Source organism: Vicugna pacos, chromosome 1 (assembly GCF_048564905.1).
Source record: "Vicugna pacos chromosome 1, VicPac4, whole genome shotgun sequence".
Lineage (NCBI taxonomy): Eukaryota > Metazoa > Chordata > Mammalia > Artiodactyla > Camelidae > Vicugna > Vicugna pacos.
The window spans coordinates 67,142,178-67,168,719 of record NC_132987.1 but is presented as its reverse complement, the minus strand read 5'-3'; the positions used below and the strand labels follow the sequence as shown (position 1 = coordinate 67,168,719).

The window sequence follows — 26,542 nt, the reverse complement described above, 5'->3', positions numbered from 1 at the left end:
ATAATGCATTACTAATATAGTTTCTAATATACTAATAGAGAAAGAATGTCAATATTCAGTTTATATTGATGTATTTTACCACTGTATATTTATTCTTTCTTTTGATCCTTATCTCCTCCTATAATTCTGTTTGGATTCATTTTCTTCTTCCTGAAGAATATTCTTTATTCTTTATTTTACTTCAGGTTTGTTATGATGCATTCTCTCAGGTTTTGTTTGTCATTATTTCACTTTTTAGAAAACTTTATTTTGGAGTAATTGTGTATTTGCAGGAATTTGGAAAATAGTACAGAGAGGTTCTGTGTCCCCTTCACTTAGTTTCCCCCAATTATAATACCTTGTATAACTATAGTACAGTATTAACTAGGAGATTGACATTATACAACCCACAGTTTCAGATTTCCCCAACTGTTTGTGCACTAATTTGTGTGTTTGTGTATGTGTGTGTAGTAGAGTCCACATAAATTTATGCAATTTTGTCACATGTGGATGCTCATGTAACCACCATTACAATCAAAATACAATAAGTATTCTATTATCACAGAGATCTTTTTTGTGCTACATCTTTATAGTTACACTCACTCTCATCCCTCCCCATCCCATTACTAACCCCTGGAAGTTTTCTGCATGCAGATTTTGTAATATTATGTTAGAATTATATCTATGCATCTCATTGTTTTGGTGCTATTATAGATGGTATTGTGTTTTCAAATTTAAATTCCAATTGTTTATTTATGTTATAGAGGAAGGCAGTTGACAGCTATTGTCCTGTATCCTGAAACCTTACTAAAATTGTTTATTAGTTTTAGGAGATTGTTTTTGTCAGTTCTTTGGAATTTTCTACATAGACAATCTTGTCTTCTGTGAACACAGACCTTTATTTTTTCCCAAGCTATATATCTTTTATTTCTTTTTAATTTTCATGTTACAGTAGCTAGGTCTTCTAATACAGTGTTGAATAGGAGTGGTGAAAAGGGACATCCTTCCCTTGTCTCTGATCTTAGGGGACAAGCATCTAGTTTCTCACCATTAAGTGTGATGTTGCTGTAGGATTTTTATAGATATTCTTTATTAAGAATAATTTATGAAGAAGTTCCTCTCTATTCCTAGTTTACTGAGAGTTTTTGTTACTGAGCATGGGCTTGTGTGTCCACAGTGCAGAAAGCCAAACTCTGACAATGAGTGTTTATAGAAGGTAAGGGTTTATTTGCAGAGTGCCAAGCAAGGAAGTGGGAGACAAGTCTCAGATTCACTCCAACTTGGTTTTTGAGTTAGGATTTTCTCTTTTTAAAGGAGAGGAATATAGAGGTGGATTTATCATCATCTTATGAACATTTCTTTTTTTAACATTTTTTATTGATTTATCATAATTTTACAATGTTGTGTCAAATTCTAGTGTAGAACACAATTTTTCAGTTATACATGAACATATATATATTCATTGTCATATTTTTTCTCTGTGAGCTACCATAAGATCTTGTATATATTTCCCTGGTCTATACAGTATAATCTTGTTTTTCTATTCTACATTTTGAAATCCCAGTCTATCCCTTCCCACCCCCGACCCTGTGGCAACCACAAGTTTGTATTCTGTGTCTATGAGTCTGTTTCTGTTTTGTATTTATGTTTTGGGTTTTTTTTTTTTTTTAGATTCCACATATGAGTGATCTCATATGGTATTTTTTTTTCTCTTTCTGGCTTACTTCACTTAGAATGACATTTTCCAGGGACATCCATGTTGCTGCAAATGGCATTATGTTGTCGGTTTTTATGGCTGAATAGTATTCCATTGTATAAATATACCACCTCTTCTTTATCCAGTCATCTGTTGATGGACACTTAGGCTGTTTCTATGACTTGGCTATTGTAAATAGTGCTGCTATGAACATTGGAGTGCAGGTGTCATTTTGAAGTAGATTTCCTTCTGGATATCATAAGCCCAGGAGCACGATTCTTGGGTCATATGGTAAGTCTATTCCTAGTCTTTTGAGGAATCTCCACACTGTTTTCCGCAGTGGCTGCACCAAGCTGCATTCCCACCAGCAGTGTAGGAGGGTTCCCTTTTCTCCACAGCCTCTCCAGCATTTGTCATTTGTGGACTTTTGAATGATGGCCATTCTGACTGGTGTGAGGTGATATCTCATTGTAGTTTTGATTTGCATTTCTCTAATAATTAGTAATATTGAGCATTTTTTCATGTGCCTATTGATCAGTTGATCTCTTCCTTGGAGAATTGCTTGTTTAGGTCTTTTGCCCATTTTTGGATTGGGTTGTTTGTTTTTTTCTTATTAAGTCATATGAGCTGCTTATATATTCTGGAGATCAAGCCTTTGTCAGTTTCATTTGCAAAAATTTTCTCCCATTCTGTAGGTTTCCTTCTTGTTTTACTTCTGGTTTCCTTTGCTGTGCAGAAGCTTGTAAGTTTCATTAGGTCCTATTTGTTTATTATCATACTTTATTTGGATTTTAATCTCTAAATGTTTGGGGATTTTTCCAGCTATATTTCTACATTTGATTTCTAGTTTAATTTCATCATGTTTTGAGAATGCACTTTGTATAATTCCTATTATTAGAATTTGTTAAGGTGTGTTTTATACTGGGATGTGTTTATCATAGTGAATATTTCATGTGAGCCTGATCAGCATATTTATTACTGTTTTTAGTTGGAGTAATCTATAAATGTTGATTAGATCAAGTTGATTGATGCTACTGTTCTGGTCACCTATCTTCTAGGTGATTTTCTGCCTGGGTGTTGGAGTCTCCAACTATATTAATTGATTCTTCTTTTTAATGTAAATTTCTATTATTTTTTCTCATGTAATTTAATTTCTATCGTTAGGTATAATTTCATAATATACATTGAGAACTGTTATGTCTTCTTGGAGAATTGACCTTTTATTACTATTTTTTGCCCTTCGTAATCACTGATGATACTTATTGTTCTAATGTCTGCTGTGTCTGAAGTTAATATAGCTCCTTTAACTTTATTTTGATTAGTGTTGTCAAGGTATATCTTTCCCCTCCCGTTTCACTTTTAACTTGTTGGTGTCAATACTTTATTTAGTGAAATATAGTTGACTTACAATGTTTCAGGTATACAGCATTGTAAATTGATATATAAAGATTATACTCTATACAAAATTATTATAAAGTAATGATTACATTTCCTGTATTATACATTACATCCTTGTATCTTTCTTTATTTTCTACCTAATAATATGTACTTCTTAATTCCTTTCACCTGTTTTGCCCCTCCCCCACTCTACTCCCCCTGGGAATCAGTGGTTTATCTGTCTGTGAGTCTGTTTCTGTTTTGTTATATTGGTTCATTTGTTTTATTTTTTAGATTCCACATATAAGTGAAAACATACAATATTTGTCTTTCTCTGTCTGACTTAGTTCACTAAGTACATCACTGTTCAGGTCCATCCATGTTGTCACAAATGGCAAAATTTCATTCTTTTTTTTATAGCTAAGTCATAGTAGAGTGTATATATCTCCCACATCTTTGCCCATTCATCTGTTGATGTACACTTAGGTTGCTTCCATATCTTGGCTATTGTAAATAATTTTGCTGTGAACATTGGGGTGCATGTATCTTTTTGAATTAGTGTTTTCATTTTCTTTGGATAAATACCCAGGAGTGGAATACTGTGTCAGTATTTTTAAGAGTTTTTGTTTAGATAACACACAGTTGGTTATTTTTCTTATCCACTTTGAAAATCTCTATTAATTTGTCACATGTGAAGTAATTTTTGAATAGTTGAATTAATATCTACCACATTTATAACTATTTCCTATACATTACTTATCCTTTATTTCCTTTCTTCCCCATTTCCTACCTTCTTTGGTTTTAATTAGGTATTTTACATGATTTCATTGTCTCTCTCCTAGCAGATCAGTTACACTTTTTTAAAAGATTTTTAGTGGTTTCTCTGTAAATGAAATATGCATTCACAATTAATGTAAGTCTACTTTCAAGTAACATATACTAAGGACACTAACAAGCTGTAAGTGAAGGAATGAAAAAGATATTTCAAGTAAATGGAGACCAAAAAAATCAGGGGTAGATATACCTGTATCAGCAAAATATACTGTAAGTCAAACACTGTAACAGGAGACAAAGAATTCATTATTTAATGATGAAGGGATCAGTTATCAAGAGTGTATAATGATTGTAAACATATACATACCAAATTTTGGAGCACCTAAATATTTTAAGCAATTGTTAGCAGATATGGAGGGAGAAATAGACAGCAATACAGTAATAGTAGGGGACTTAAGTATCCACTTTGAGCAATGGATAAACCATCTAGACAGAAGATTAATATGCAAACAATGAATCTCAATGACATGTTAGACCAAACGGATCTAACAGACATACACAGGATATTCCATTTAACAGAAGCAGAATACATATTCTTCTCAAGTGCACATGGAACATACATACTTCAGGATTAGCAAATTTAAGAAGATTGAAATTATAACAAGTATTTTTTCTGAACACAACAGTATGAAACTAAAAATCAATAACAGAGTTAAAGCTGCAAAATTCACAAATATGTGGATATTAAATAACATAATCTTGGACAACCAGTGGGTCAAAGAAGAAAATCAATAGAGAAGTCAAGAAATATCATGAAACAAATGAAATTGGAGACACAATGTATCAAAACCTATGGGAGTCTGCAAAAGCAGTTCTAAGAGGGAAGTTTATAGTGATAAATGCCTACATTACAAAACAAGACAGACCTCAGTAACTTCACTTTACACTTTAAGGTGCTAGAAATAAAGGAAAAACTAAATCCAAAGTTAGCAGAATGAAGGAAATAACAAAGATAATAGAAGAAATAAATGAAATAGAGGCCAGAAAAACAATGGAAAAGATTAATGAAACTAAGAGCTGGTTCTTTGAAAAGATAAACAAAATAGATAAATATTTAGCTAAATTAACTGAGAAGAGAGAGGACTCAAGTATATAAAATCAGTATTGAAAGAGGAAACATCATAACTGATAGCACAAAAATACAAAGGATTATGAGAGACTACTACCAATTAAGTATGTGCTAAAAAACTGGATAATCTAGAAGAAATGGATATATTCCTGCAAACATCTGACCTACCAAGATGGAATAATGAAGAAATAGAAAATCTAAACAAAATAATAATGAGTAAGACTAAATAGTAGTCTATATTTTGTGGATGCTAGAAAAGAATTTCTATTTTGCTGTTGTTTGGCAGATTGTTCTATAAATATTGATTAGATCCTGTTGGTTGATGGTTGTGTTGAGTTCTTTTGTATCCTTACTGATTTGCTAGAGACACGTGTTGAAATCTCCTACTAGAATCATGGATTCTTTTTTCCTTTTTTCAGTTTTACCTGTTTTTGCTTCATATAATTTGCAACCTGTTGTTTGGTGCATGCACATTTAGGATTGCTTGTCTTCTTGGTGGGTTGACCTTTTTATATTTACAAAATGTCCCTCTCTGGTCATTCCCTTACCTCTGAAGTCTTTTTAAATTTGATATTAATATAACCTCTTCTGCTTTCTTTTGATTCATGTTTGCATGATATATCTTTGTCCTTCCTTTTACTTTGAGCCTACCTATGTCAATAGAATTGAGGAGAGTTTCTTGTAGATAGTATAGTTGGGTCTTTTTTTTAAATTCACCCCATAAGTCTGTATTTTAATTGATGTTTATATTTTCTGTCATTATTGATATCTTAGGACTTAAGATATTTTATTTTTTGTTACATGCTTATCTATTTTTCACTTACCTGGTATTTTTTTTCTTGCCTTCCTGTTTTTTTATTGAAGAAGGTTTTTCAGAATTCCATTTTGCTTTAATCTTTATTTTTCAGTGTCTTTTTATATCACTTTACTTCTTTAGAGGTTGCTGTAGACATTTCATTATATATAAACAACTTACCATAGTTTGTAGTTATTGCATTTTCCCAGTTTGAATGAAATATAGAGACCCTTTTTCCTTCATTTCCCTTTACTTCCCTCATTTATAATAAATTTTCCTCTATTTTTAGTATCAAATCAGACTGTGTTATAATTTTTCCTTCAACTATCAAACAAAATTTAGAAAATTCAAAAGGAGAAGGAAAACATATTTTATTTACCCATACTTTTATTCTCTGTTGTTTTTTCTTCACATTTGATATTCAAAAATTCCTCCTTATGTCATTCCTTTTTGTTTAGTGAACTCCCTTTAACCATTCTTTTAGAGTTGGACTTTTAGTGACAAGCTCTTAGTTTTCCTTCGTCTGATAAATATAGGAATATTTTAGATGTGTATAGATTTCTAGGTTGACAGTTCCTTTCTTTAAGCCCTTGAGTAATGTTCTACTTCCTTTTGGCCCCCTATTTTCTGATGAGAAATTTGCTAACATTGGAATTTTTTGCCTTGTGGTTAAAATGTTGTTTCTCTCTACCTTCAAGATTTCTTTTTTAGTTTTCAGATGTTTGGCTATGATTTGTCTTGGTTATATTTCTTTGGGTTTATCCTTTTGGCATTTTTTTTCAGCTTCTTGAATCTTTTGTTTTGCTTTTTGACAATTTTGGGAAGTTTTTAAACATTTTTTTTTTACTACTATTTCAGTTCTATCTTTTTTCTTTTTCTTCTGGTACACTGATAACATGATTGTTAGATCTTTTGTTTTTGTCCCACAGGTTTCTGAGTCTCTGATTTTTTTTTTACATTAATTTTCAGTCTGTTTTACAGATTGGATAATTTATATTGTTTCATATTTGAGTTCACTGAGTCTTCTGTCTCCTCCATTCTGCTATTGAGCTTACTCATAGGTTTTTAATATTTTTGTACTTTTCAGTGGTAAAATTTGCATTTGGTTTTTTTTAATCTTGTCTTTCTTTGCTGAGACTTTCTATTTTTTTCATTTCATTTTACTCATAATTTCTTATTCCATTTTTATGTAGCTTCTTTTAAATATTTATCAGGAAACTCTAACATCTGTATCATCTTGGTGTTGGTATCTATTTTTATTCATTCAAATTGAGATTTTTCTGTTTCTTGATATGAGTGATTTTTATATCCAAACTGAACATTTTTGGTATAATGTTATGACAGCCTAGGTCTTTTTTAAACCTTCTGTTTTGGGTAGGTTGTTTTGACATTGCTTTGGCAGTGGAAGGGCAAATGTCCTCTTGTTTCTAAAGGTGGGAATAGAAATTCCAGTTTCCCAGCTGGCCTTTACTAACATCTGAGATAGGGAGAGGCATTTGTTAGGTGGGGTGGAATTATGGTTCCCCATTATACTTCTACTTTTATCACCCTGACTAGATGACCTGTGACTCATTCCTGCTCCCCAAGTGGCCTCCACTAACTCAGTTCTCTGCTTCAAAAATTTAAATGTTCTATGAATTTTAATGAAGGTAGAAAATGTTATTTCTTTCACTGTAGGAGAATGAGAATAAACTTCTCAGAGTTGCATTTGCCAGAAATGATGATGTTATTCCCTATGGAAATGCAGAGAATATGACTTATTTTTTACAATTTGACTTATGTTTGTTAGTTTTCCAGCTAGTTATGGATAAAAAAGTGAGTTTCTTTACTATCTGATTAGTTAATTAAAGCCCATTAAGTCAGTGAGTGAAATTTAACTAAATTTTCACTGTCTATTTAATATTATCTCTTACACTATAATTCTAGCTTGGTACAAGTTGTCCAACATTATCAGATTCCTTCTCTTAGAAAATGTTAATTCCTTATTTTTGCCTTTGTATGGTTTGGGTTTTTCCACTAAAACTCCTAAATATCAGTCTTTGACTTAAGATGCTGAGGGAATCTTAGGGTAGCTGTCTTTTCCTTTCCCTGGCTTTTGTTGTTTTTACTATCATGATTATTATAACCATCAGTAGCTGTTTTGGGGTGACTACATAGCTTTATTCCTACTACAAGGCTTTATCCCTACTACTAACTTAGTAATTTAGGTTCTTATCCTAAAACTTGAAGAGTAAGTAAGTAGCAGTCATCCAATAGTTCATAAATCATCTGTATCAGAATCACCTAGAGAGGTGCTTCCTAAACTTTCATATGTCTGTGACTCACCTGGGGTTTCTTCATAAAATGCAGTTTTCAACTCTGGGGTCAGGTTTGAGATTCTGAATTTCTACTAAGCTTCCAGGTGATATCCATGCTGCTGGTCTGTGGACTTCATTTTGAATAGCAAGAACTGATGATACTTGTTAAAATATCAGTCATATGTTCCATCCCACATCCATGGAGTCGCAATTTGTGTGGCTGGAATCTAGGAATAATTTTAATGAGATATTTAACTATACTAAAGTTTTAAACTGTTGCTGTAATTTAGTGATTATTAACTGTGGTTGTGCATCAAATCACCCAGAAAGAGTTTTAAAACAGTATTCATAGGAATTTCCAGCCAAGATGGCTGAGTGGTAGGACCACAAGCTCGCCTCTCCTCACAACTACAACAAAACCACAACTGACTGCTAGACAACCATAAAAAAAAAAGACGAACCTAGCAAAGAAGGTCATCTTCAACTGGAAACATAAAGAGGGAAATACAGTGAGATGTTAGGAGTGGCATACTTGCAATATAATTGGGCCCCTTACCCCACAGTGGGCAACCCATAAGCTGAAGAATAATTAAGTTGCAGAGGCCTTTCACGTGAGTGAGAGTTCTAAGCCCCACATCAGTCTCCCTAGCCCAGGGTTCTGGCAGTGGGAGGAGGAAGAGACCCCAGGACGTCTCGTTTTGAAGGCCAGTGGGGCCTAGCTCCAGGAGCTCCACGGGACTGGGGGAAACAGAGACTTCATTCTCTTGGGAAGCATACACAGAGTCTCGAGTGCACCAGGTCCAAAGGCAGAGGGAGTGATTTCATAGGAACTGGGCCAGGCCTGCCTGCTGGTTTTAGAGGGTCTTCTGGGGACATAGGGGATGGCTATGGCTCACCCAGGGGCCATGAAAGCTGGTGGTGGACTTTCTGGGAGTGTTCATCTACATGAGCTTTTTTGGAGGCTGACATCTTGATTGGTCATCAGCACCAAGACCTAACCCCATACAACAGCCTGTAGAGAAGCCTCAGGCCAAACAACATATAGGGTAGGAAAACAGCCCCACCCATCAGCAGACTTCCTAAGCCACAAAGGCCTCTAGACATGACCCTACCCACCAGAGGTCCAGGACTGAGCACCCAGCAGTGTGCAGGCACTGACTCCTCCTGCCAGGAAATCTGCATAAGCCTCTAGTCTAGCCTCATCCACCAGGGGCAGATACCAGAAATAAGAAAACAACAATCCCAAAGCTTGTGGAAGGTATCCACAAACATAGGCCAGACTCTACATTAGGACCGCTGGACCCTAGTCCTTAGGTGACATGAGAGGAGTGTACTGCTGGGATGCATGGGATGTTTCCCACAGAGGGTCACCTCTCCAAGGTCGAGAAATGTAACTAACCTACCTAAAAATACAAATAGATAAACAATATGAGATGGCAGAGGAATATCTCCCAGGCCAAGGCACAAGATAAACTCTCAGAAGAAGAAATAAGTGATGAGGAGATAGGCAATTTATCTGAGGAAGAGTTTGAAGTAATGACGGCAAAGATGTTCAGAGACCTCAAGAGGAGTACAGATGCACAGAGTGAAGTTTTTAGGAAAGAGTTGGAAAATATAAAGAATACCCAAACAGAGTTGAAGAGTAAAATCACTGAAATGAAAAACACACTAGAAGGAACCAAGAATAGACTAAATGAGGCAGAAAAACAGATCAATGAACTAGAAGACAGATTAGTGGACATCTACAGGCCAAAAGGAAGTGTCAAGATATATTTAAAGTGATGAAAGGGAAAAACCTACAACCAAGAACACTCTATCCAACAAGGCTCTCATTCAGATTTGTTGGAGAAATCGAAAGCTTCACAGATAAAACAAAAGCTAAAAGAATTCAGCACCACCAAACCAGCTTTACAGCAAATGTTAAAGGAACTTCTGTAGTCATCAAACCATACAGTTTCAATATGTGAAGTTACATTTTCATTTATGATTATGTTGGCACTAAGTAGTAGTATTTTAATTGTTATAGATTAATAAAAAATATAGAAGTGGACTATGCACAGGTATTATGTGTTCATGCCAGTTGATTGTAAAATTATGTATTGTGGTACTGTGGAACAGAACTTAAAGTTATTCAAGCAGAGGCAAGTGGTGAAAGAGAAGCACAGAATAAGTATGGACATAAATTCAAAAGAACCTACGCAGTCAGAGCCATATCCATATTGTGAAATTATTTTATTTTTGTGAAAATTTATCTGTCATGTAAATTAATATCATTTGAATTCTAGTTTTAGATGTATTTGTACTTAATTTGTATTTTTTTTGTTTTATGTGTATGTTAAGAGCCATAAGTGTGAGGATTTTATCTTATTTCTATAAATAAGTTAAAGTTATAAAAGTAAAAAATGAGGATCAGCAAATTTTTTAAAGTTCTGTTTATTATTTAAGCTTGAGAAACATATTTTATTTATTTAATATGCTACGTAGCATATATATCAAATTACAGAGCTATTTGATCCTTAATGGCCCAATTCAAATAGTTTTCTATATTAGCTTTACTTGATTTCCCTTATAGAAATTAATTCCTCCATCCTTTGAAGTCTTTATAGTAATTAACACATTTTACTTTTATTTTTCTTGTCAATTTGATTTATCTCTCCTATTAGACGTTATGCTTTTTGAAGGAAATAGAGTAGGGTGTTATAATCAAGACAGTGCTTTTTATAAAGAATGTAAAGTTGAAAAAATGGATGATGCATGAGAGACTAAGAATGTCTTAATGATTTACTATAGATGAAAGATTGTGAATATGGATATAGGAACAATATTATTTTTCCAAGGCTCACATATAATAAAAAAATCCTTGATCTTGCAAGTGGTGGTGATAGAAATACATTATAAATGAAAATGTAACTATTAAGTACAATAAATTAAGTTCCAAAGGGTATTTGATGGTCACTAGGGTTGTCAAATGCACAGCACAAGTGTAATCATGCCCTCTATTTCACCTGTGTCAATCATCTTAAGTAAATCACATTGCGTTTTTTTAATTTTAAGAGTGTATTTGAGCAAAAATTTGAATTGGGCAGTGCCAACTAGAAGTGGTTAGGAGTGCTCCACAGTTAGGTGCCAGGGGCAAGACTTTTATAAGAAGACATGAAAGCAAAGCAAGGAATTATTTGATTGGCTGTAGCTTAAGTAGTTGATTTATTTGGGAAAGCCTGGTTTGCTCTTTGTGATTGGTTGTCCTTAGGTTTCGATTTCTTTTTTTCCTTGTAGTTTTATTGAGATAAATGGACATATGGCACTGTGTAAGTTTAAGGTACACAGCATAATGACTTGACTTATATACATCATGAAATGATTATGACAGTAAGTTTAGTGACCATCCATAATTTCATATAGATACAAAATAAAAGAAAGAACTATTGACCTACAACACTATGTTAGTTCTTGGTGTACAATGTAATGATTTGGTATTTCTGTATATAATGATTACTGTGATAAGCCTAGTTATCATCTGTCACCATACATAGATATTATATTATTGACTATATTTCCTATGCTATACATTTCATCTATATGACTCATTTATTTTGTAACTGGAAGTTTGTACCTCTTCATTTCTCTCACTTATTTTACCTTCCTCCTCTCTGACAACCACCTGTTTGTTCTCTATATCCATGACTCTGTTTCTGTTTTGTTATGTTCATTTGTTTTGTTTTTTTTTAGATACCACATGTGAGATCATATAGCACTTGTCTTTCTGTCTGACTTATTTCACTTAGCAAAAGCTCCATCCATGTGATCACAAACAGCAAGATTTCATTGTTTTTATATATACCACATCTTTATCCATTCATCTGTCGATGGGCACTTAGGTTGTTCCCATGTCTTGGCTTCTGTGAATAATGCAGCAATGAACATGGGGTGCATCTATCTTTTCAGATTGGTGTTTTTATTGGGTTTAGTTTAAGTCTGGGATTCTTATTTGTTTAACCACTATCCAGCAGTTGGACATTGGACATAAGATGAGAGCCTTTTGTCATCAAGGATGTAGTTTCTAATCAATTAGAATGAGGAATCGAGTAGTATAGGTTCAAGGAATATTTATAATTCTGCTTGGATCACCTTCATGTATTCCATTGTGCTTGTGCATTCTGTACAGTCAGTCTGGTCTGTTTTGGAATTTTGCCTCTTGCTGAAGATCTCATTACTGAAACCTGGCAGTCCTTAGACTTTTCTTCTTAACCTGGAAAATGACTATGTAATATTGAAGTTTGCTCCTTTTCGAACAGAACTTCTATATTTGTGTCTACTTTTATGGGATTCACATTTTTTCCTACTCTCCCTGTATTCAGAAAGGGTGATCATAAGTCCTTTTAAAAACAAATTTCCTCTTTCTACATAAATTGAATTGAAAATTGATCAATATTTATTGCCTAGAAACATGACCGTCAATTTATTTCCTGTGGAGCATTATTAAAAATCTCTTGGCAGCAGCAATTCTATACTTTAGGCTTAAATCAGAATTGTCCAATATCCTATATGCTATACTTTAATTAGATTACCAGTTAACTTTGTAAATATGTATGTAATAACAAGACTTCTAGTTCTTTGGATGTAGTGTGCAAGGTGCCTTCAGCAGAATACTTCTTTCGAATAGACAAAATTTGGTGTGGAGAAAGTCAATGAACTAGATTGAAAATGTAAGTTTGACAGATTGAATATTCACTCTTATAGAAGAAGTGCAAGATGGAATCTTTTTTTGGAGTTTGCCATTTACATTTCCTTTTTTTTTTAATTGGTTTGTCTGCCAGACATCAGAATTCTGTCCTGCTCTACTAACAATTAATGAGCTCCTCTTCTGAGTAAATTCTAGGAAATACTATGATTTAACACAAGTTCTGACAAGGAATAACTGTAAACTTACCCCTTTTTAAGGGGTAAGGCTTTTTAAGAGTGGTTTAGGAGCATAAGTAGGCCAAACTAGAAAAAGTGATAATGCTGTGGATAGAAGACTCATAAATTCCCAGATTTCATATATAGGAATCATGATTGCTCTGGCTATGAAACAGGTTCCTGGAATTGATCAGAAAGCTCATTGTGAAGATGTAGGCAGAACAAAAAAAAGGGAATATTATAGTGAATTTCCAACCTTACAAGTTTTCTTTATACTACTTAAATGCCAAATATCTGAATAAAAAGTAAATAATTTATCATCTCATGTAGACAAAACTGCAGACTTTCTGAGAACTCTAGAATTTATGTTTTATATATACCTAATTTCTACTTGAAATGAATATTACTGAAAGAAATAAGCAAACAATATAGCTTGGTAGAAAGATGGTAATTTTACAACCAAACAGGAATGGATTTGAATCCCAGTTTTGCCACCTATTAGCTGTCAGTCCTAGTCAAGTAAAAGTAACAATTCTTGGCCTCAGTTTCCTCTTTGTAAAACAGAACTATATATCAGTCTTGAAGTGCTGTTTTCAGAATTAGAAATAATATATATCAATGCCCATGTTAGACACCTATTTAATAGTGTCTATTATTATCATTATGGTTTTTAATGATACACTGTTGTTATTTATCCTATAACCTCTACTAAGTGCTACTTGAGTACATAGTAAATTTTATTGTTTATATTGCTATCACTGTATAAGTGTAAGGAAAATATAATGTTGACCAGACATAAAATTTAGATACTTTAATCGTAATTTTCTTTCTTTCAGAATTACTTACTGTCATCTACCTTTCCAGAGTAAATGGCTCTATGTTGGAACAGAAAGAGGAAATACACACATTGTAAATATTGAATCTTTCATTCTTTCTGGATATGTTATCATGTGGAACAAAGCAATTGAACTGTAAGTTTGAACTTGAATACCACTTAATTTGGGTTAAATATTTCTATGGTTATATGACATATATATCAAATTGCAGTTATTTGAAACATCTACAGCTAATTTATGATTAATTTATGATTAATTTGAAACATCTGCAGCTAAAATAATTTAAAACCATAAAGACTTTAGAAAATAGATGTTGTATTATAAACATATGCTAATTTTAGACTTTCCAAATAATGTAAATAATTAAGGGTCGTTATGTATGCAAAATTTAATGATAAAATAGTAAGGCTTATTCTAAAAGTTATACATGGAAATCATCTTATTTTATTATAGTCAACCTTAGTATAGCCACTTTCAGTGGGAATGGCAAGTGGTTTTTGACCCCACAGTTAGTTTTATGTAGAAATAATCATGATTTGTTCACATATTTTTAAATGCTGGTAGCCTATTCTTCTGTTGCCTCATTAACTTATCATTTTGGGTTTCAAGAAGAAGCAATCTATTAATATCTTTTATGTTGTGATGTATACAGCTCTTTGGATTTGTGGTTGATGGCAAGTACCACTTTCACTTTGGCATTGATATTCACGTTTCTGCACGTGTAAAATGTGAAATCACTCAAATGTGAAATTACATGGAATTCCAAGCCATCTTTTAGTATATACACAAATAATTCTTATCAATGTGTTAATTGGAAAAACAATTTTTCTTTAATAAATGTTTATGCTCTGTTCATGTTAAGTCCTTAATAAGATACATTAGACTTGAGGTTGGCTCATTCTCTCTTACATATATGTGTATTCTAAGTTACATAGTTGTTGTTCTCCAAAATTCCAACAGTCTATTTTCATGAAACTTGACTCTGGTCTTTACAATAAATCTATTGTTCCTTATTCCCAATGTTTCAGTGTACATGTATGTTACTTGATAGGGAAGGTTGTTACTAGTTATATTCTTACAATATTTCTTTTGTATTATATCCTAACATTTTTTTTTTAATTAATGATAAATCTTCCTCGTTAGATTAAGAACTACTCCAGGGTAGAATCCTTTGTTCATTGCTCTCTTTTTCTTCATATTTGGCTAATTTTGGTGCTTTCCACAGAGTGGCTACTAAGTGACTAACGACATTATTGAAAATTAGTACGATAAATAGTTACACACTACTATGGACTTATAGCTTGCATTTATATGAGTTATTTTGCTCATATATATATTAATATTCTGTAGGTATATTTTAAAAACCATCCTATAGACAATTATGTGTCTCCAAAAAAGTTACTTTTCCAGCTATTTGGGAAAGGCTTTTTCCTCTTTAATCTTAGTTATATAAAATAATTAAATAGAGCTGAACTTAATACTTGTTTTCATAATGTTCCTTTAGAATACTGATAAAGATACAAGTGAACCTTGTGATTTTACTTTATTTGAGATGAAATTATAGTGGTTTTATACAAATTTAATATTAGTACAAATAGTAATAGATTCATTATTTGTTTTCAGTTCAGTTGAATGCTGCTAAAGTCATTAAGAAGAGTTTATTATTTAAACAGATCAAAAATTTCACCACTCTTGCAGTGTTGTTTTTTTATTCATTTACTTAACAATTCCTTTTCATAATTCGGATTAATACTACATGAACTATGGTTTATATGCTGTATGTATTTCCATAGTGCATACTTCATGATTTCAGGACTAATGAAGAGTTATAAATGTATTTTATGAAAGACGGTAAAATTAGGAGATATTAAAGAAATAAAATAAGGCACTTTTATTTTTCATAATATGATCTTACACATGTGATTCAGAATGCAATCTACCACTTATATAAATCCAGTGTTTTATAGAGTTGTATTTGCCTCTGAAAATGACCTTGAAATATCCTTAAGAAATTACTAGTGGTCACTTTACCTCCTGACTATTTCTTGGTTTATTTATTTATAAAAGTGTGTTCCATGGAAGTATAGTCCCATTGTGATAGATATAATTTTAATTGCCACTTCCAGTCTCCCAGAACAGTCTGTCTTTTAATTGCTTTCTAACTCTTGAGTACATTAGAAAATGAATGGCACTTATTAATATGTGTCAAGGATATGAGACAATAATAAAATATGAATTTAATTAAGAAGAGTCATTTATTTTATAGAATTTTAAACAAAATTTAACAGTACATTTTTTAAGTATGCAGAATAACCTTAGGAGATATTTGAGATTATTTCTATTTTAAATTCTTGAAATACTTTTCAATCAAGTTTTATTATTTTTTTACCTTGTTTCTATTTTTACTGAAGTTTCCTAATTGTAATTGTAGGCAATTCCCATAATTATAAAATAGTTCGTGTTCTTATAATGTATATGTTGGTTATTTGGAAACTGGAAGCCGTCTTTGTGATATTTGTAGAAATGGTGATGTTTATCAAATACCTTGTAAAACAGTAGTATAAAACAAAATTGACATTAAAAAATTTTTAATGGGAAAATATATTCCAGGTTATAGCACAGAAATAGCTATTTCTGCAAGGCAGCCCTAGCTTTTTAAAAAATGTAGCCTACTTTTTCTAGGTATGATTAAAACTTAGAATTTTAGAATTAAGTCATAAGTATACGACTGACAGTTTTCACATATATTTATTAAGCACTTTGATATGATAGATCCTGAATACAAGTATAAACTGGGAAGACAAGGTTTCTCTCCTCTCAGGGCTTCTAGTCTGATAAAGATGAGACTAAGCGAAAAGACAATTACAGTATATTGGAAATATAATGTGGCAATTCCATAAGAAGGATACCTAATATAGCCATGAGGTCTCAGAGAAGTATGAAGGAAGTTACATATATGAGATCTGAAGTGTGATTTTCATTTAGATGAGTGGTGAATTAGGGGATAGGGTTTTCCAGGAAGAGAGAACGGAAGGTTTAAAGGATAGAGTGTGAGAGTTTTTTGTTCCATGCACAGAAATTGTAAGTAATTTAGTTGGTTAGAAAAGCTAGTGGAAAGGATGGCAAGAGATAAAGCTGAGAAGATAATCAAGGTATATAACATGAAAGCCCTTCAAGGTCAGTTTGAGCATTCAGACTTTATCTAAGGCCAGGAGGTCCCAGATTTGAGGGTGCTAAGCAAAGAATTGACTTGACCAAATTTAATTCAGGAAGTCTATTCTGAATGCAGGTATGCAGAAATGATTGAAAGGAGAAAAGACTATATTTTTGGTAAAAAATTATGGTGGATTTAAGAGTGGAGATAAGCTGACATATTAAAGAAATACCTGGAAGATAGAAGAGGCAATACTTGGGTATTATGGGAAGTATAAGAATAATAGAGTATTACAAGTGCCCCCAATGTGTTTGGCTTGAGCAACTGTTTAGATAAGGTGCAATTTAGTGAAAGAATGCAGGAGATTGAGTAGGTGGGGAGTAAAATAATGAATTCAATATTAGGTATGTTGAGTTGTATACGTTTTTAAGATACTCAAACGGAATTGGTATGGAAGAATGATAGGAAGTGGAAAATATAGATCTGAACCTAATGAAATCAGAATTTACATGGTCCTTGAAGCTATGAGAATATATGAGATTACACATGAAGAGTGGATATAAAAGAGGCAGCAAATTTGTAGACAGTAAACCAATTTTGACTCATAGATATGTTTTGTTTGCCCATCAGAGTATTTAAATATGTTCTGAATTATTAGTTTCAAATATTTAAAAACTGATAGAGTAGAGATAAAATTTTAGATTTCCAGCTGTTCATGAAAAAAATTACTGATGAAACAATCCCAGTCCACTATTCATTCATGGCAGTCAGTAATCAACTGGAACTGACTAACAACTTTCCTTTTGTAGGTGTGTAATGTACTATCCAGTTTGGCACAGTTCTTACTCACCTATTGGAATTATTTGTTATACCTGCCTAGCTCCTGTGGGCTCTTGAATTCATGACCATATATAATAATCTAGATTGCAGTCTAGAACAGAATACAAAAGAATACCAGTATTAAGATATAGGAAGAGAAAGTCCACAAAGAAAACTATCAAGAAGCCATTGTAGTGACTGGGAAGAAGATAAATATATAGGGATATTAGAAGAATTATTGGACATTGTTTAGATGAATATTGTGTGAATTTAAGTTCATTGATAATTCTATTTTAAGTAATTTTTATGGGATTTACAGAACCCATAGTCCCCAGTTGCTTTGTTATTTTTAAGTCAATTCCTAATGGCCATAAGTTTTGCAATGAATGCTTGGTAGTTTTTGGAAGTTTAATGTTAGGGGAAAAGTCAGAAAAAATACATCACAGTGTTAATGGACATATCCAGGCAGTGAAATAATATGAGAGATTTTTTTCCTTTTAACTTTTGATATCTTCTAAGTTTCGGAGTTTTTTTTTTTTTACAGTGAAAATATTTCTATAGTCTGAAAAAGTTATTACAAATAACTGAAGTTTAATTCTAGATTATTTTCTGAGCTTGAGTGTTTTATAGAGTCTGATAAGCTAAATGGAAGAGTCTTGCATATAGTCTAACTAGTGTTTCTCAAAGTACATTTCAGTGATTCCCCTAATATGGCCAATGAAAAAGGATTCTATAGACTAATAATTTTGGAAAATATTGAGGATTTGCAATGATGATTTGTGTATTATGACTCTAAGAAGTTCTGTAAAAGAAAAAATGTTTAACTCTGTTTAATTCAGGGTTTTCTAAACTTTTTTGATATTGAACACCCTTTATATGAAACACCTTATGTATTCATTAGTTTATCATGGAGTACACTTTGATATTTGTTCTTCCAGTCAAACCCAAGAGACAGTTAAGGATTTATGGTTTGTTGTACATCATTAGTTACAAAGAGATAATTGAAGGACATTCACCGTTTTTTATCAGAGGCATTTATAATGTAATAATGCACTGCATTTATATGTGAATGATACATTGCATATAAACATGGAAGAACTGCAAAAAAACTGTAAAATTTTAAAAAGCCTTGTTTACTTTTTCTTCTTGCACATGTCCTAATTGCAAATAGTAACTTAATTTCTAATTATTCTGATAATTTACAAGTCATAATACATACTACTTATTGAGTACTATGTTTTGGCATTATGTTAGATGTTATAGGTATATTCTAATTCTCACACTTATTCAATGGGTTCTGTACTACTATCTCCATTTTTAAGTGAGAAAATTTAGGATAAAACCAGTAAAAAATATCTAGTAAATCTGTATTTATTTCTCTGAATTACTCTGCGTAGTCAGTATCTGGGGAACCTGGAGTTACTTAATTGTCACTTTTGTCTGATTCCAAAGAGTTTCTATAATTAAATCTTATTGTTTTATGCAGAATCTTTGATGGTTTTCATGCGTGCTTAAGAAATAAATTATAACTATGTCAATATACTTATGGTTAATCTGGCACAATTAAGTCATTGAAAGGATGTGGAAAAATAATCAATAATAAATCTATGTCGTATCATATTTAACCATGACATAATGATATTCAACAGTGATACCAGTTAAGGTAGGAAATATAAAAGAAACATGCCAGATATTAGAATAGAATAAATTTAGTCAGATAATTGAGATGTAACCAGTGAACTAGATTTTCCCAGTTGCTCAGTTTTCTGTAAGATGGTATCGCTAGAGTCTCTTTGTAAATCAAAGGAGCCACTGTACTTCCCTTTTGACAGAGATTTCTTGTCAAAGCAAATTTTAAATTAGGGATATACTTTACAGTTTGGTTGGAACAGGTTTGTAGCATCAGCCTTGTGGCTGTATAAGTTTTTTTATTTGTATGAGTAAAATTTTATTCTCAAATTTTCAGAGAACCAGATCTGGCAAAAAACGTAAGTATATAAGATAATGAAGAATCTCATTGTTATGTGGATCTATGTTCTTAAACCTGATTCTTTTTTTTTTTTTTAAACAGACCTACTATTAAGAGTTAGTAGGAGAAACAAAAGTAGTCTTGAAGGAAAACAACTAAAACCTCAAATCAATTTAAGCTAAACTCCAAAATATTGGGAGTGTATTCCATTATAATCTTAATTTCTTTGTTCCAGTCTTGTAATGGTAAGGTGTTTAATGTTTTTTAATTACTGTTTTGAATTGATTTAACAGATCCACAAAGACTCATCCAGGTCCAGTTGTACATTTAAGTGATAGCCCAAGAGATGAAGGGAAAGTGAGTATTACAATACCATTATTCTTGAATTTATTTTCTTTATTCTTGAATAAAGGTGTTTCTTACTGTTATTTTATACCTAACATCTAGCACAGTTCATAATATTCAGTATAATCTGAAAGTAAAAATGTTGAATGAATTAGCAAATAAATGAATGAGTGAATTATTTACACTAGTAATGGTCTCGGATTAAGTCATTAGTTTGACCTAGAGCTAAAGTAAATTTTTAATTCTGGAATTTTGAGGAAAGCATGTAACATATAGAACAACTTTAGTTTTAAAATATTCTATGCTTAAACTTAACAATATGGTTATCAATATCATTAGTCATTGACCCCTGCTATTCAGTAATGGTAATGATAAATAACAAATATTAAATAATCATAAATTAGCCAATCTTCATTTGATAATTAGGTAATAATGTAGAAAATGTTCACAGAATATAGAAATAATCCTTATTAATTTTGATTATTTATAATTTTCCTTTAATGATGAGGAAACAAAATTGATAACATGAAAAGATCTAAAGTGTCACCTTCATTATATTCATTATAAATATTGTCTCTTCAAGCATGTAATTTTTGCTGAGTACTATATAAAATACCTGAATAAATTATTTAGTACAGATTTGGTTTTTTATTTTTAAATGATACAAACTGAATTAGCCTAATAAATATTGAACCTGAAAGACAAGTCACCCCTATGTTAAGAAAAAGAACACTGAATTTCTTTAAATTGATCCATAAATATAGTGTGATTCCAATCAGGTGTCATTAGAATTTACTTTTTCTTTAGTTAAAGAATAGTTGATTTACATTGTCATATTAGTTTCAGGTGTGCAGTATAGTGATTCAGTATTTTTACAGATTGATTATACTCCACTGAAAGTTATTAAAAGATAATGGCTATAATTCTCTGTGCTATACAATATATTCTTGTTGTTTATCCATTTTGTACATAGTAGTTTGTATTCCTTAATCCCATGCCCCTAACTTGTCCCTCAGTCTTCTCTCTTCCCTCTGGTAATCACTAGTTTATTTTCTGTATCTGTGAGTCTGTTTCTGTCTTGCTATATATATGCATTTATATTATTTTTTAGATTCTACATGTAAATGACATCATATAGTATTTGTCTTTATCTGAATAATTTGTCTAAGCATAATATTCTCTAGGTCCATACACATTGCTGCAAATGGCAGAATTTTATTCCTTTTTATGGCTGAATAATATTCCATTATATTCCATTATATCTATCTACCTACGTACCTACCTACCTATCTATCTGTCTCACATCTTTTTTATCTCTTTATCTGTTTGTGGGCATAGGGGTTGCTTCCATATCTTGGCTATTGTAAATAGTGCTGCTATGAACATTGGGGTATATATGTCTTTTTGAATTATATTTGTCTCTGGATATATGCCCAGGAGGGGGATTGCTGGATCGTATAGCAAGTCTATTTTTAGTTTTTTGAGGAATCCTCATACCATCCTCCATAGTGCCTGCACCAATTTACATTTCTACCAACAGTGTAGGAGGATTCCTTTTTATCCACACCCTGTCCAGCATTTATCATTTGTGGACTTTTTAATTTTGGCCATTCTGACTGGTGTGAAGTGCTATCTCATTGTAGTTTTTTGATGGCCATTCTGATGGGTGTGAGGTGATACCTCATTGTAGTTTTGATTTGCATTTCTCTAACAGTTGGTGATGTTGAGCATCTTTTCATGTGCTTATTGGCCATCTGGATGTCTTCTTTGGAGAAATGTCTATTTAGGTCTTCCTAATCCATTTTGGGTTGGGTTGCTTGTTTTCTTGATATTAATCTGTATGAGCTGTTTGTATATTTTGGAAATTAGTCCCTTGTTGGTCGCATCATTTGCAAATATTTTCTCTCACTCTGTAGGTTGTCTTTTTGTTTTGTTGAAGGTATCCTTAGCTGTGCAAGAGCTTTTAAGTTTAATTAGATCCCATTTGTTTCTGTGAAAAAAATGTTTCTGTGATTTATGTCAAAGAACGTTCTGCCTATGTTTTCCTCTAGGAGTTTTATAGTATCTGGTCTTAATTACATTTAGGTTTTTAATCCATTTTGAGTTTATTTTTGTATATGGTGTTAGAGAATGTTCTAATTTCAGTCTTTTACAGGTAGCTGTTCAGTTTCCCCAGCACCACTTATGGAAGAGACTGTCTTTTTTCCATTGTGTATTCTTGCCTCCTTTGTCATAGATTAATTGACCATAAATGTGTGGGTTTCTTTCTAGACTTTGTATCCTGTTCCATTGATTTGTGTGTCTGGGTTTTTGCCACTACCACACTGTTTTGATTACTGTAGCTTTGTACTATAGTCTGAAGTCAGGATCATGATTCCCCCCGCTCTGTTCTCCTTTTTCAAAACTCTTTTGGGGTCTTTTGTGTTTCCATACAAATTTTAACATTTTTTTTGTTCCAGCTCTGAGAAAAATGTCATTGGTAATTCGATAGGGATTGCACTGAATCTGCATATTGCCTTGGGTAGTATGGCCATTTTAACAACATTGATTCTTCCAATCCAAGAGCATGGTATAGCTTTCCATCTGCTTATGTCGTCTTCAATTCCTTTCATCAGTGTCTTACAGTTTTTGGAGTACAGATCCTTTGCTTCCTTGGGTAAATTTATTCCTAGGTATTTTATTCTTTTTGATGTGATGGTAAATGAAATTATTTCCTTAATTTCTTTTTCTGCTATTTCATTGTTAGTGTATAGATATGCAGCTGATGTCTATATATTAATTTTGTATCCTGCAACTTTACCAAATTCATTGATGAGCTCTAGTAGTTTTCTGGTTGCTTATTTAGGGTTTTCTATGTATAATATCCTGTCATCAGTGAACAATGACAGTTTTACTTCTTTTCCAATTTGGATTCCCTTTACTTCTTTTTCTTCCCGGATTGCTATGGCTAGGACTTCTAAAACTATGTTGTATAAATGTGGTGAGAGTGGGCATTCTTGTCTTGTTCCTGATCTTAGAGGAAATTCTTTTAGATTTTCACCATTAAGTATGATGTTAGCTGTGGGTTTGTCATATATGGCCTTTATTATGTTGAGATATGTTCCATCTATGCCCATTTTCTGGAGAGTTTTCATCATAAATGGGTGTTGAATTTTATCACAAGTTTTTTTTTCCTGCATTTATTGAGATGATCATATGGTTTTTATTCTTCAGTTTGTTAATGTGGTGTATCACATTGATTTGCAGATATTGAAAAATCCTTGCATCCCTGGGATAAATCCCACTTGATCATGGCTTATGATCCTTTTAATGCATTGTTGGATTCAGTTTGCTAGTTTTTTGTTGAGGATTTTTGCATTTATATTCATAAGTGATACTGGCCTGTAATTTTCTTTTTTTGTGATGTCTTTGTCTGGTTTTGGTATCAGGGTGTTGGTGACCTCATAGAATGAGTTCAAAAGTATTCCTTCCTCTGCAATTTTTTGGAATAGCTTCAGAAGAATAGATGTTAACTCTTCTCTAAATGTTTGGTAGAATTCGCCTGTGATGCCATCTGGTCCTGGACTTCTGTTTGTTGGGAGTTTTAAACTTAATGATTCAATTTCAGATCTGTTCATATTTTCTATTTCTTTCTGACTCATTCTTGGCAATTTGTACCTTTCTAAGTAATTTTTCATTCCTTCTAGGTTGTCTTTTTGTTGGCATTATTTGCTCATAGTAACCTCTTATGATCCCTTGTATTTCTGTGGTGTCAGTTGTGACTTCTACTTTTTCACTTCTGATTTTATTAATTTGGGCCCTTTCCCTTTTTTTCTTGATGAGTCTGACTAAGGCTTATCAATTTTGTTTATCTTTTCAAAGAACCAGCTTTCAGTTTCATTGATCTTTTGTTTTTTCAGTATCTGTTTCATTTATTTTTGCTCTGGTCTTTATGATTTCTTTTCTTCCACTAACTTTGGGTTTTGTTTGTTCTTTCTCTAGCTGCTTTAGGTGTAAGTTTAGCTTGTTTGAGATTTTTCTTATTTCCTGAGGTAGGCTTGTATTGCTATAAACTTTCCTCTTAGAACTGCTTTTGCTGCATCCCAGAGGTTTTAGATCATTGTGTGTGTTTTTTTTTTTAATTTTTCTCAACGTATTTTTGCTTTTCTCTTATTTCTTCAGTGATCTGTTGGTTGTTTAGTGGCATATTGTTTATCCTCCACATGTTTGCAGTTTTTGCAGTTTTTTTCTTTTAGTTGATTTCTAACCTCATATCATTGTGGTCAGAAAATATGCTTGGTACAATTTCAATTTTCTTAAATTTACTGAGGCTTGCTTTGTGGGCCAGCATGTGGTCGATTCTTCAGAATGTTCCATGTGCACTTGAGAAGAATGTGTATTCTGTTGCTGTTGGATGTAATGCTCTATAGAAATCAATTAAGTCCATCTGGTCTAATGTGTCATTTAGGGCCTGTATTTCCTTTTTGGTTTTCTGTCTGGATGATCAGTCCATTGATGTAAGTGGGGTGTTAAGGTCCCCCACTATTATTGTGTTATTGTCAATTTCTCCTTTTATGTCTACTAACAGTTGCCTTATATATTGAAGTGCTCCTATGTTGGGTGCATATATATTTACAATTGATATGTCTTCTTCTTGGATTGATCCCATGAGCATTATGTAGTATCCTTTGTCCTTTGTAACAGTCTTTATTTTAAAATATATTTTGTCTGATGGAAGTATTGCTATTCCAGCTTTCTTAGGTTTCCATTTGCATGGATTTTTTTTTTTCCATCCCTTCACTGTCAGACTGCATGTCTCTAAATCTGAAGTGGGTCTCTTGTAGACAGCATATATATGGATCTGTTTTTGTGTCCATTCAGCCAGTCTGTGTCTTTTGATTGGAGCATTTAATCCATTTACCTTTAAGATAATTATCAATTCATATGTCCTTATTGCCATTTTGTTAATTGTTTTGGGTTTATTTTGTAGGGTTTTTTTCTTCCCTCTTCTTTTTGTTCTCTTTTCTTGTGGTTTGATGACTATAGAAGTTCCTTTAACATTTGTTGTAAAGCTGGTTTGGTGGTGCTGAATTGTTTTAGTTTTTGTTTATCTGTGATGGTTTTCATTTCTCCATCAAATCTGAACAAGAGTCTTGTTGGATAGAGTATTCTTCGTTGTAAATTTTCCCTTTCATCACTTTAAATATACCATGCCAGTCCCTTCTGGCCTGTAGAGTTTCTGCTGAAAAATCAGCTGATAACCTTATGGGAGTTCCCTTGTATATTATTTGTTTCTTTTCTCTTGCTGATTTTAATAATTTCTCCTTATTCTTAATTTTTGTCAATTTGATTACTATGTGCCTTGGTGTGTTCCTCTTTGGGTTGATCCTGTGCGGAACTCTCTGCACTTTCTGGACTTGGGTGACTGTTTCCTCTCCCAAGTTAGGGAAAATTTTGTCTGTTTTCTCAGTTCCTTTCTCTCTCTCTTCTCTTTCTGGGACCCCTATACTGCAAATATCAGTGTGCTTCGTATTGTCCTAGAGTTCTCTTAAACTATCCTCATTTCTTTTCATTCTTTTTTCTTTTTTCTGTTCCTTGGTAGTGATTTTCACTAATTTATCTTCTAGCTCACTGATCCGTTCTTCTGCCTCATTTAGTCTATTCTTGGTTCCTTCTTGTCTGTTATTCATATCAATAATTGTATTCTTCAACTCTGGTCATTCTTTATATTTTCTAATTCTTTGCTAAAAATTTCCCTCTTTGTATCTGTACTCCTCCTGTGTTCTCTGAACATTTTCACCATCATTACTCTAAACTGTTTCTTGGATAGATTGCCTATCTCCTCATCACTTATTTCTTCTTCTGGGATTTTAACTTGTGCCTTGGCCTGGAAGATAGTCCTCTGCCACCTCATATTGTCTAACTTTCTGTTTGTATTTTTAGGTAGGTTACTTACGCTTCTCAACTTTGGAGAAGTGGACCTCTACTGGGCACATCCTATGTGTCCTAGCAGTACACTCCTCTCTTGGTATCCAAGGGCCAAGATCCAGCCAGTCCCTGAGTGGAGTCTGGCCTACTGGTGGATTCCTTCCACAAACCTTGGGGTTGGTGTTTTCTTATTTCCGTTATCTGCCCCTTGGTGGCTGAGGCTGGACCAGAGGCTTATGCAGATTTCCTGGCAGGAGGAATACCTGCCCACTGCTGGGTGGAGCTTGGTCCTGGCCCTTTGGTGCATAAGGCTATGGCTAGGGGCATGATTAGAGGAGGCTGTGGACTCTGGAAGTCTGTTGATGGGTGGGGCTTTGTTCCCACCCTGTATGTTGTGTGGCCTGAGACTTCCCAGCACTTAAGTCTACAAGGTGTTGGTTGGGGCTAGGTCTTGGTACTAAGGATCCAAGCAAGACATCAGCTTCCAGGAAGATATTCATGTAGATGAATACTCCCTGAATGTCCACCACCAGCTTTTATGTCCCCAGGGTGAGCCACAGGTACC

The 26,542-nt window shown here is 33.0% G+C and overlaps 1 protein-coding gene across 1 annotated transcript in view; it reads left to right on the top strand.

Moving 5' to 3' along the window:
- STXBP5L (syntaxin binding protein 5L) overlaps positions 1-26,542 on the top strand; it is a 288,793-nt gene that overhangs the window by 85,980 nt on the left and 176,271 nt on the right. Inside the window, exons 6-7 of the mRNA XM_031680678.2 lie at positions 13,784-13,918; positions 20,019-20,082. Of these exons, the coding sequence (XP_031536538.1) occupies positions 13,784-13,918; positions 20,019-20,082 (199 nt within the window). The remainder of the gene's footprint in view (positions 1-13,783; positions 13,919-20,018; positions 20,083-26,542) is intronic.